The sequence below is a fragment of the Lissotriton vulgaris genome, unplaced genomic scaffold (genome assembly GCF_964263255.1).
Source record: "Lissotriton vulgaris unplaced genomic scaffold, aLisVul1.2 SCAFFOLD_3282, whole genome shotgun sequence".
NCBI classification, from domain to species: Eukaryota; Metazoa; Chordata; class Amphibia; order Caudata; family Salamandridae; genus Lissotriton; species Lissotriton vulgaris.
Genome location: NW_028248677.1, coordinates 241,211 through 254,127, shown reverse-complemented (window position 1 = coordinate 254,127; position 12,917 = coordinate 241,211). Strand labels below are relative to the sequence as shown.

The 12,917-nt window shown below is 46.3% G+C and overlaps 1 protein-coding gene across 1 annotated transcript in view; it reads left to right on the top strand.

Annotated features, from left to right (window-relative positions):
• Nucleotides 1-8,753: 8,753 nt before the first annotated feature.
• LOC147663861 (ATP-dependent chromatin remodeler CHD8-like) overlaps nt 8,754-12,917 on the top strand; it is a gene marked incomplete at its 5' end in the record, with an annotated part of 222,725 nt that continues 218,561 nt past the window's right edge. Inside the window, one exon of the mRNA XM_086950144.1 lies at nt 8,754-8,843. Within this exon, the coding sequence (XP_086806270.1) occupies nt 8,754-8,843 (90 nt within the window). The remainder of the gene's footprint in view (nt 8,844-12,917) is intronic.

Genomic DNA, 12,917 nt, shown 5'->3' with positions numbered 1-12,917 from the left:
CACCGTCACAGGGAGACAAAACACCATGGCAGATCTGCTAAGTCAACAAACAGCAATCCACGATTGGAACTTCATCCACAGTTTCTCATCCTTCTTTCAATGGTGGACAACCTCAAATAGACTTTGCCACCCACAAACGTAAATGCCCAAACTCTGACGCCAGATACCCACACCCATTGTCCAAAGGAAATGCGATATGGATGCACTGGTCAAAACTATTTGCGTACGCTTTCCTCCTCCATCCCCCCCCTTAATTACATTAGTGGTGCGCAACAACAGCACATTCCCTAAGCTCATCCTGATAGCTCCAACTTGGGCCAGACAACCGTGGTACACCATGCTGTTGCAAAGTCTTGTAGTACCACACCAAAAACTAACCTATCTCCACGCCTACTAACTCAGAACCGTGGAGAGACCCAGGTCAGCTCAACCTAGCGATCTGGCTCCTGAGGTCATAGAGTTGGTTACCTCAACCCTGACTGCATGAACGTTATCAAAGAAGCATGACACCCCACCGCTAGAGCATGTTACGCTGCTAAGTGGAAAAGGTTTGTCATATAGTGCCAGAACAACGAAGTTGATCCTCTAGAATATCTATTCAACACATCATTGGATATTTACTGCTCTCAAAAGTGTAACTTTATCTGTACTCTGCAGCTACTATGGCAGCATACTTGCAAATAGACAACATCTATTCTTTTTAGAGTACCATCTATTAAAGCTTTCCCGGAAGGACACAAAAGAATAATCCTCCCAGAACACCACCCGCACCAGTGTGGAACCTAAAAGTAGTTTTCACAAGGTTAATGGGACCTCCCTTTGAACCATTACATCTTGCGAATTGCAATTCTAACCTGAAAAGTGCTTACCTAGTAGCCATTACGTCTCTCAGAAGGGTTGGTGAACTACAAGCATTTATCATTCAGGAACCCTTCTGCAAATGCATCTAACAAAGTGGTTCTTCGTACAAATCCAAAATTCCTTCCAAAAGTCATTTCCCTTTTTTCATCTAATCAATCTGTTGAGCTGCCCATGTTTTTCTCGCAGCCTCAAACAGTCGCAGAAAGAGCTCTACACACTTTAGATGTCAAGAGAGCATTATTGTACTACATTGAAAGAACACAAACCTTTCAGAAGACAAAACAACTTTTTGTGTCTTTCTCACTGCTACATAAAGGCAATCCATTTCAAAGTCAGGGATCGCTAGGTGGATTTTTAAATGCACAAATATGTTATCAAAAAGCTAAACGCACATTAACAATCCCACCAAAAGCCCATTCTACCAGGAAAATAGGGGCTTCAATTGCAATCTTAGGGAACATTCCCCTACATGACACATGCAAAGCAGCCACATGGGCTACACCGCACACATTCACAAAGCATTTCTGTGTAGATGTGCAAACTAAACAACAAGCCACTGTGGGCCAGGCTGTACTAAAAACTCAGTTTCAAACCACTGCAACAGATACGTGTGGTCGCTGCTAGGTGTGGGAACTGCTATGTAATTTGTGCATAGTGTGCAATCTGCAGCTCATATGCCTCGAACGGAAAATGCTACTTACCAGTATGCATCTGTTCTTGGCATGTAGAGCTGCAGAGTTGCACACGCCCACCCACCTCCCCGGCTACTTTTATCTGTTCCAGTACTATCTTAATTAGATAGATATCACATGGACATCACTATCTCTTATACAGCGCCATCACTTCCCTAATGGCGAAAAACAATCTGGGGATGGAGCCGATGACCATGGGCAGTATCATTCAAAGGAGGAGTCCCCTATCCCGCGACTTCCAAAGACTTTTCTACAAAACAAACTGCAAACATCCGGGCCCAACACTAGGTGGCAATCTATGCATAGTGTGCAACTCTGCAGATCTACATGCCAAGAACAGATGCATACTGGTAAGTAGCATTTTCCTTTCCTCCATTGGATAACATTGACTGTTTTTATGTGAAAAGTCTCTGTGTGGATTTGTAAAAACTAAGAAACCCTTTAAAACTGTAACTAAATAACAAAACTGCTTTTAGTTAACTGTTTACAGGAAGTGCCCTAGTGCAGTATCAAGGTAAACTGCACTGTGTAAGAAAAGTAATCTGTAAAGTAATCTACTTCACATTCCACTAAAAAGCCGATGCAAAGTATACGTACTATATTTCAAAGCATTTCATTACTAGTAGTTCTACTGCAATCAAACCAAAAGTAGCTATATCACTTCAATTCAAACTGTTTACAAACCATAATATTACTGCAAAGTACTTATCACTTACCTGTTCCAGGCTTGCTTGATTCTAGGAAATAAAAATAACTAAAAGAATATTTTAATCCAAAACCAGTTGGTCTGAAGTTCAGTCTTTAAGCGTGAGTTATCATTTGCTGAGTGAGTGTGTACAAAAAATGCTTAACACTTCCCTCTGATAAAGCCTTACTGCTAGACCACACTACCACAAATAGAGAGTAGACTGCTATCTGCTGTTACCTCTACCTACCTTTGGGGTCCCACTGAACTCTGTGGACACTATTCCTCACTTTGGTATAGTATGTTCGAGGCATATGGGCTGCAGATGGTACATTTATGAATAGATCGCCATCTGGTGTTGGGCTCGGATGATTGCACTTGTTTTTCTCTTGGAGAAGTCTTTTGTCGTCACAAGACTGGTGACTCCTACTTTGGGTGCTAGTGCGCATGGGCATCGGCTCCATCCTTAGATTGTTGTTTTCCGCCATCGGGTTCGGATGAGGATCGAAGCGATCGGGATCGACTTCGAGAAAAAGTGATATTTCGGCGCGTATTCCCTTTCCAATTCGACGGTATTGTTATCGAACGCGATTTAATTTCCATTCCGACGCGTTTCGATTCCAACAATAAACATTTTCTTCTACGTCGACGAGACCGGGAGGCCTTTCTCGACGTAGTCCAGCCCAGGGTCCATGGAAAGGACTCCATTTAAGAGATGTCCAACGTGTGGTGCTAAGTTCCCACACAAGGACCTCAACGAGGTGTGCAATCTTTGCCTATCACCTGAACACGAATCCAGGGACTGCGAAGCCTGCGCAGCATTCTCCTCCAAGTTGACGATTAGAAACCGTCGAGCCCGAAGACACGAGGTGTCGAGAATGCAGTCGGAGGCAATCCCGGAGCTGTTCGAGGCCCAGCAGCCCGAAGAAGAAGAGGAATATGAGGACGAGTCCGGGTCGAAAGTGGACGAATCTGATGTCGAAGAAATCGACGCTCAACAAACAGTGAGTGACAACGTCCCCTTACCGAAAAACCGACCCCACGTGGTACCGACCCCGCCTTCGAGCCCGGTCAGACTACCGAAGAAAGTTTCCGACGCCCCGCCTTCGGGCCCGGCAACGAAACCGAAACCGAAACCCTCGGCCTCCCACCATGTCGGATCCGAGAAACGGTCGACATCGACACCGAAGCTCCATACAAAGGAAAGCTCGCAGTCGAAACATTCCATGTCGAAACCGAAACATGCTTCGACGTCGAAGACTTACTCGACACCGAAAAAATCGGAATCGAGCAAATTCTCGGTGCCGAAAACACAGAACATTGACGGTCAGAAGCAAAGGCACCTTTCGGAACCAAAAACTTTGGTACCGACACAGGAGCAGCAGACCGATCCAGAACAAAAGACTTTGTTTATTGATCCGCAAACTGGCAAAGTGGTGACAAAATTACCTAAAAAGAGGAAGAATGAACAGCTAGATGACAAAGCTCTTCCTCCTAAAAAGAGAACAATGGGGACAAATACAACTCCTCCACTTTCTCCTCGACCTAGAGACACGCCCTCTTCTCCTCTTCCTCACACTATGCCAGCTATTCCTCCACCAAGACCATCTACACCTCAAACAGATGTAGACAGTGATACAGGGGAGGGAGAACTTCATGGGGATGACGACACTGTCCCAGATGAAGCAGACCCATGGGAGAATTATAATGCAGGGTCAGATGATAACAACCCAGAATTATACCCCTCAAAACCTTCACCACCTGATGATAATACAGGTTTTGCACAGCTGATTAATAGGGCAGCAAAATACCATAAGGCAGATTTACACGCAGAACCTCAAATAGAGGATTTCCTTTTAGAAACGCTACCTGCTGCACAAAGAACATCAGGAACACTACCTTTGCTGAAGGGTCTTCTCAATCACACAGCAGACGTATTCAAAGACCCTGTGAGGGCTAGGGTATTAAACCCAAGAATTGATAAAAAAATATAAGGCAGCCCCAAAGGACCCAATATTTATCAAGGGACAAATACCTCTGGACTCGCTAGTAGTCACAAACGCTCGTAAAAGAGCAAACTCATTATCTACAGGAGAAGCTCCTCCTCCTGATAAAGAGTCCAAGTTAATAGATGCATCGGGCAAAAGAGTAGCATCCCAAGCAGCAAAAAGCTGGCGCATAGCTAATACACAAGCGCTCCTTGCACGCTATGATAGAGCGCATTATGATGAGTTAAAAAAACTCATTACACATCTCCCTAAGGAACATCAAAAGAGGGCAGACCAGCTCATACAAGAAGGGAAGATAATAACCAACACTTCCATTAAGTGCGCCTTAGACGCGGCAGACACTGCAGCAAGATCCAGCAACACCAGTATCATGTTAAGAAGACATGCATGGCTTAGGGTCTCAGGGTTCAAACAAGAGGTAGAAACATCCTTATTGAACCAAACTTTTGATCAAAAAACACTTTTCGGCTCAGGTACAGATGAGACTTTAGAAAAGATTAAAAATGACACAAACGGCTAAATCAATGGGTGCATTACAACAGCCAACTCAAAGGGGTTCCTTTCGTAGGTCCACCTATAGAGGCGGGTCACAGAATACAGGCACAAGCCAGCAATCTACCTCTTTTACACCAACATCACCCAGAGGTAATTCAAGAGGCAGTTACAGAGGTAACAACAAGGGTAGAGGTCGCGGAAATAACAACAACCGCAACTCCTCAACCCCAAAACGGTGACTTCATACATCTCCCCCCAGACCATATAACACCGGTCGGGGGACGTCTATCACAGTTCCTACCGGTCTGGGAAAACATCACATCAGACAAGTGGGTGAGACAAATTATCCAACATGGTTATTGCCTAGAACTCACAGCTACCCCACCAAACATCCCACCCCAGACAGCGTTCAATGAGTCAAGATCATCTAACATTGTTAAAACAGGAAGTACTATCACTGCTACAAAAGCATGCTATAGAGGAGGTTCCAAAACATCAGCAAGGGACAGGAGTATACTCTCTATACTTCCGTCTTTTTTGGGAATTAGGGTCTCTAAGACCAATTTTAGACCTCAGACCTCTCAATACATACATAAATTCGGAACATTTCCACATGGTCACGCTCCAACAAGTACTTCCTTTACCGAAGAAAGTCGACTTTCTTTCTACACTGGATCTAAAAGACGCTTACTTTCACATTCCAATTCACAAAGCTCACAGAAAATACCTCAGGTTTGTAGTAGAAGGACAACATTATCAGTTCAAAGTCCTTCCGTTTGGGGTCACAACAACACCAAGGGTGTTCACAAAATGCCTAGCAGTAGTTGCAGCACACCTAAGAAGACAACAAATACATGTCTTCCCTTACTTGGACGATTGGCTAATAAAAGCCAAGTCACAAGAAGTATGTCTTCAAAACACACAAAAGACCATTCAATTGCTGCACCAGCTAGGGTTTACGGTGAACTACACAAAATCCCACCTACAACCAAACAAAGTTCAACAATATCTAGGGGCTACTATAGACACAGAAAGAGCCAAAGTATACCCCAATCCAATCAGGATCCAAACAATGATCACGTTGATCCAAAGATTTCAACCACAACACTCACTAACAGCTCGAGTGTTCATGCAGCTGTTAGGGATGATGTCCTCCTGCATACTGCTAATACCATATGCCAGACTACAAATGCGTCCACTGCAAGAATGTCTAGCAACACAGTGGAATCGGGCTCAAGGTCAGATTACAGATCTGGTGTTGGTAGACGACCGCACACATCGCTCTCTGAAGTGGTGGAACACAACAAACATTTCCAAGGGGCGGTCGTTCCTAGAACCGAATCCACAAGTGATACTAACAGCGGATGCATCGCTCACCGGATGGGGAGCGCATATGGAGAAATATACAGTGCAGGGAAAATGGAGTGTACAGCAAAACTGCACATCAATTATCTGGAACTACTAGCAGTGTTTCTAGCATTAAAAGCTTTTCAAAGGCAAATCCTCAACAATGCAGTCCTGATCAGAACAGACAACATGACTGCAATGTATTATATTCAAAAACAGGGGGGGGGACACACTCTCTCCAACTATCCAGACTAGCGCAGGACATTTGGAGATGGGCCATTCCTCAAAAGTTCTATCTCTTAGCCGAACACCTACCAGGAGTTCAAAATCAGATAGCAGACATCCTAAGCAGAGAGTCAGAACAAATACATGAATGGGAACTGCACAACCAAATACTGCAGCCATTCTTCTAAAGATGGGGACAACCAGAGATGGCTCTCTTTGCCACTCATCAGAACGCAAAATGCCAAACCTTCGCATCCAGGTACCCACACCACCTGTCCCAGGGCAATGCGTTATGGATAAATTGGTCCAACAAATTTGCTTACGCTTTTCCCCCTCTCCCACTAATTCCATTAGTGGTTCGAAAACTGCAACAACATTCAATGACAATGATACTAGTAGCACCCACGTGTGCAAGACAGCCGTGGTTCACCACGCTACTGCAACTCTCACAGGTGCCACATCAAAAGTTAAGAATATTACCCATGCACCTTACACAGAACCATGGAAAATAATGCACCCAGATCCCAAACAATTGAACCTAGCGATCTGGCTCCTGAGGTCATAGAATTTGGATACTTAGATTTACCTCCAAACTGTATGGAAATCATTAAGCAAGCAAGACGTCCTACTACCAGAGCATGCTATGCAGCAAAGTGGAAAAGGTTTGCTGTATACTGTAACAGTAACAACATCAACCCTCTGGACGCATCCACTAAAGAGATTTGCTATTTACTACACTTGCAGCAATGTAACCTTGCTTACACCTCTATTAGAGTACATCTTGCAGCTATAGCAGCGTACCTGCAAAACAGACATCTTCTTTCCCTGTTTAAAGTGCCAGCAATAAAAGCTTTCATGGAAGGCCTCAAAAGAGTCATTCCACCAAGACTACCGCCTTCCCCAGTCTGGATTCTCAGCATAGTACTTACCAGACTAATGGGACCACCTTTCGAACCTATGCATAGGTGTGAAATGCAATTCCTCACATGGAAGGTGGCTTTTCTTATAGCTATTACTTCACTCAGAAGAGTAAGTGAATTGCAAGCATTCACAATACAAGAACCATTCCTGCAGTTACACCAAAATAAAGTAGTTCTTAGAACAAACCCAAAATTCTTGCCTAAAGTAATTTCAGCATTCCACATCAATCAGCCAGTGGAACTACCAGTCTTCTTTCCAAAACCACAGACGGTAGCAGAAAGGGCCCTACATACATTAGATGTCAAAAGGGCGATATTGTACTACATAGAAAGAACACAAACTTTCAAAAAGACAAAACAACCATTTGTAGCGTTTTCTCCTACACATAAGGGCAATCCTATCTCTAAAGCAGGCATTGCCAGGTGGATTGTAAAATGTATACAAATATGTTACTTAAAAGCAAAAAGGACATTAACTGTTCCTCCTAGAACTCACTCTACACTTAAACTAGGAGCATCTATGGCATTCTTAGGAAACATTCCTCTAGATGACATAAGCAAAGCAGCTACCTGGGTTACACCGCATACCTTCACAAAACACTACTGTGTCGATGTGCAGGCAACACAACAGGCTAGAGTGGGACAAGCTGTACTAAAAACTTTATTTCAGACTGTTGCAACAGACACTGGTGACCACCGCTAGGGAGATAACTGCTGTATAGTCTATTCATAAATGTACCATCTGCAGCCCATATGCCTCGAACGGAATATGCTACTTACCAGTATGCATCTGTTCTTGGCATAGAGGGCTGCAGAGTGGTACATGCCCTCCCAGCCTCCCCGGAAACCTGTGTCTGTTCCAACACTATCTTATTTAGATACACTTACATGGGCATTTCTATCTGTATTCTATCATACTACTCCATCTAACCCTACTATGGCAAAACAATCTAAGGATGGAGCCGATGCCCATGCGCACTAGCACCCAAAGGAGGAGTCGCCAGTCTCGTGACGACAAAAGACTTCTCCAAGAGAAAAACAAGTGCAATCATCCGAGCCCAACACCAGATGGCGATCTATTCATAAATGTACCACTCTGCAGCCCTCTATGCCAAGAACAGATGCATACTGGTAAGTAGCATATTCCATACAGAGCCAACTTCCTACAAAACAGACCCGGTCGTTGTTTTCGCAGAGGACTTTAAGACTAAAGGGGTAACATAACTTTGAAGATTAAGCCTATTAATCGAGTAAGGCAAAGCTTTAGACCACACAGGTGTTTCTAGTGTTGTGAAATGAGAATGAGAACCTCTGGTCTTCTTCATTTGTTTTTGGTTGTTGACTTTCTGCAAGCATTTCTTCTACTCAGTTGTTTGCATTGAGCTCGCCGAATACTCTCCCTGTGTCATATCTGGCATAAGATTAATAACACTTGCTGACTAAGGCCAGCTGCAGTGATGGAGAGAGCATTGGCTGTTGAATATTTTATAACTCAATATTAATCCTTGAAAATTCACAGGGTGCTACTTCGTGTCCGGATGCTCTACTATCTGAGGCAGGAGGTTATTGGAGATCAAGCCATGCATGTGCTGGGAGGAACTGATGCCAGGTATGACCACAGATTTTATTTTTACCATTCCGAATCAGCATTGTTCTAACTTCACCCTTTCCACTCGTACCGGTTTCCTTCATTCTGTCCAGAGCAGTAATCATTCAATATACCAGCCCAGTGATAGATTAGAAAATTCCTACTCTGTCTTGGGTTAAATTTGATCTGACTGATGTAGAAACATTCTTGTGGAATAGAATGGTCCTCTTGGGTATTTGCTGCCTCTTATAAGAAATGATCAACCATAAATAAAATAGGGTTCGAGGCATGTGGGCTGCTGAATTCATATATGTGCATAGATCGCCGCCTAGTGTTGGGTCCGGATGATCGCACATTGTTGTCCTGGAAGAGTCTTCGAAGTATCACGAGATAGGTGGCTCCTCCCCTGGACTACAGTGCACATGGGCATCGACTCCATCCTCAGATTGTTTTTTTCCGCCATTGTGTTCAGATGTATATTGGTTCACTCTAGTCTGAATCGATATAAACTTTCTTAAGGCCAAAAGGCCTTTAGCTTTTTTCGTCGGTATAGTGTTGCGTTCGGTGCCTGATTCTTTCAGCTCGGTTCTGAGCCGGATTCCAGAGAACCGCGTGCTTTCGACGCTCGACGCGGAAGGCCCAGTCGACGCCACAGACCCTATCGACTGATCATCATGGAACGGAGCCCGTTCAAGAGATGTCCCGTGTGCAACTCCAAGTATCCCCACATCTACGTCCACCCGGTGTGCAACAAGTGTCTGCCGCCGGGTCATGATGAAGCCAGTTGCATGGCTTTTTCCCGTTTTCGATCCAAGAAGACACTTAAGCATCGACGTGCTGCGCGCCAGGAGGCCCAGCAGACTGCACGGGCGCCTGTGGACATCTTCGATGCCGGGGATGATGAGGGAGCTGACCGGGAAGTTAGTGAAAACCTGTCGAATCCCGCGTCGGAGGTCGACTAGAACTACGACGCGGACGCTGAAATGTTCGAAGCAGAAGAAATCGTCGACGAGGTAGGAGACGACGATGGGGCCTTTGGGGCCATGGAGGATAGCTCGAGCGAAGAGCTAACTCAGACTGACATTGGGGCCGAAACGCTTCAAAAGGCTCAGGTCGAGGGATCGCCACTAGGCCTTACCCAAGATCTTACAATGGGTTCTACGGCCCCGCCTTTGGGCTCGGCTACGGACATTACTGTTGAGCCGCACCCTGCACAATCGAAACCGAAAGTAAAACCAATGGTCTCGACGCAAGCGAAAGCACTTGCGCCCCCCTCGAAAACCGAAAGTGCGCATTACTTTGGTCGGATCGAAGGCCTCGGAGCCGTCGGCACAGACGAAGCAGAAGGGTGTTGTCGATCCGAAGACACAGGTCAAGGGCGTCGAGACGAAGTCTGCCACGCCGAAGACAAAGGTCAACGTGGTCGAACCGAGTAAATCGGCGCCGAAGGTGGTCGACACAAACAAGGGACTCGGTGATCCGAAGGTTCTCGAGACTCCGCGTCAACATGACAAGGCCAAAAGCAGCACACCCCACGAATCCACGTCTAGTGGTGCCTCAAAGGATCCCGTCGACTCAGCACGGCCGTCCGCCGCTTTCTCCAAGCAGGTGGCGGACTCCCTAAAGCGCATCAAGGAGAAGGCCTCGACTGTCGGCCCGAAAGATCCTCCACCTTCGAAGCCGGTTGAGAAACCTCAAAAAGCGTTGACGCCCATTCACTTCACGTTGCCGCCAAAAGTGGCGCAGAAGGCTTTCACCCCTAGGATGGGCGCCAGCGTGCCCGAGAAGGTGGCCTCGGTGCCGAATCCACGACAGTGGTTCCTACCTTAAAGCATCGACAATCTTCGTTAGAAGAACAACAAGAACACTTTATCGATGCCGAAACAGGCAGACTTTCCCTCCATAAACGGAAAATTGCCCCGAAACAGCCAATGGAGTCCTATAAAATTCCTTTAAAGAAAAAGAAGGAATCCACTTCAACTCCTGTTCTTGTGGAACCACTTTCTCCACATGGCCATGATGTCTCACCCACTTACTCTGACGTCGACGCTGGGGAAGGTAATGGTGATGATGATTAGTACAGCTATCCTGTCTACACCGACCCTGAGGATACCAATGAACCCTGGGCAGCTGGTGCTGACCCAGGTGATCCTCACTCTACCCCAGACACAACTCTATGCTGTAAAAACGTCGCCTACAGAGGATTCAGCGGCGTTTAATGCCCTCATTGAAAGAGCGGCTAAAAATCATGACGTCCAGCTCCATGCTGACTCCATTGAAGTGGACTTTCTTTTTGACACCTTTTCCTTCTCAGAGAGAACTGTCAAGACTCTGCCTATGTTGAAGGGTGTCTTGAAACATGCTGGGGAGATCTTTAAAGAGCCTACCAGAGCCAGGGTGATAAACCCTAGAATTGAGAAGAAGTATAAACCAGCGCCTACTGACCCTACTTACATCAAGGGACAGTTGCCTTTGGACTCTCTTGTTGTTTCAAATACCTGGAAGAGGGCTAATTCTCAAACGACGGGTGATGCTCCTCCCCCAGATAAAGAATCTAAGGTGTTTGAGGCATCAGGGAAAAGGGTGGCAGCTGAAGCGGCCAATATCTGGCGCATTTCGAATACACAAGCACTTCTAGCGAGGTATGACAGGGCACACTATGACACACTGGAGACCCTGTTGCAGCACCTTCCAGACGAATACAAAGAGGCAGCTGAGATGCTCATCCAAGAGGGGAAGCTAATATCCAATGCTTCTATTAAATGTGCACTGGACGCGGCTGATACCGCGGCCAGAGCTGTCAACACTAGCGTCATGCTGAGACAACATGCCTGGCTCAGAATCTCGGGATTTAAGCCAAAGATACAGACCACCATTCTTAATCAGACAGTAAACCCTGATCATCTGTTTGGCCCAGAGGTGGACACCACCTTAGAAAAGATCAAAAAGGACACTGAAACTGCTAAGTCCATGGGGGCCCTGCAGTCCCAGCAATTCAGGGGTGGTATTTTTCGTCGCTCAAGCACTAGAGGTGTTTCCAGAGGCCAGCTCTCCCAAACCACGCAGTACTATAAAGGCAACACGCAGACACATACACCACACAAAGTCGAGGTTGATATCGTGGAAACAGCGCCAAGGGCAGGGGTCGTGGAAACAACAACTCCAGATCCTCTGCCACTAACAAACAGTGACGCCTTGTCACTGCCTCCCAACCACGCCACACCGGTCGGGGGGAAACTTCAACAATTCCTGCCAGTCTGGAAATCCATCACCACAGACAGGTGGGTCACACAGCTTACGCAGTACGGTTATTGTCTGGAGTTAACATCCACTCCACCCAACATACCCCCAAGACAACGTCCTATGTCCGCCGAGCATTTGCACTTATTGCAGCAGGAAGTCCTTGTCATGCTGCAAAAAGGGGCAATCAAGCTCGTGCCTGTGGAAGAAAGAGGCACAGGAGTTTACTCACTGTACTTCTTAATACCAAAAAAGGACGGGTCCCTCTGACCCATACTGGACCTCAGACCCCTCAATCAGTACATTCTCTCGGAGCACTTTCACATGCTGACCCTGCAGCAAGTGCTCCCGTTGCTCAGTCAGGGGGATTTTCTCGCAACTGTAGATCTAAAGGATGCGTATTTTCACATTCCGCTGCACCCGTCACACAAAAAATACCTCCGGTTCACCATCCAAAACCAACATTACCAGTTCAAGGTTTTGCCTTTCGGGGTCACCACGGCACCCAGGGTGTTTACAAAGTGCCTGGCGACGGTGACGGCGCACCTAAGGAGACAAAACATTCACGTCTACCCTTATCTGGACGACTGGCTCATCCAGGCAAAGTCAGCCCAGCAGTGTGCCGCCCACATGTCCCACACCATTCACCTTTTGCACGATCTGGGATTCTCACTGAATTACCCAAGGTCCCACCTGCAACCCGCCCACATATAGCAGTATCTGGGTGCGACGATAAACACTCTGGCAGCCCAAGCACAGCCAAATTCAGTGAGGCTCAACAGCATCCAATCGCTGATACAGAGATTAAGACCTCAACACTCGCTTCCAGCGCGAGTGTTCATGCAGTTGATAGGC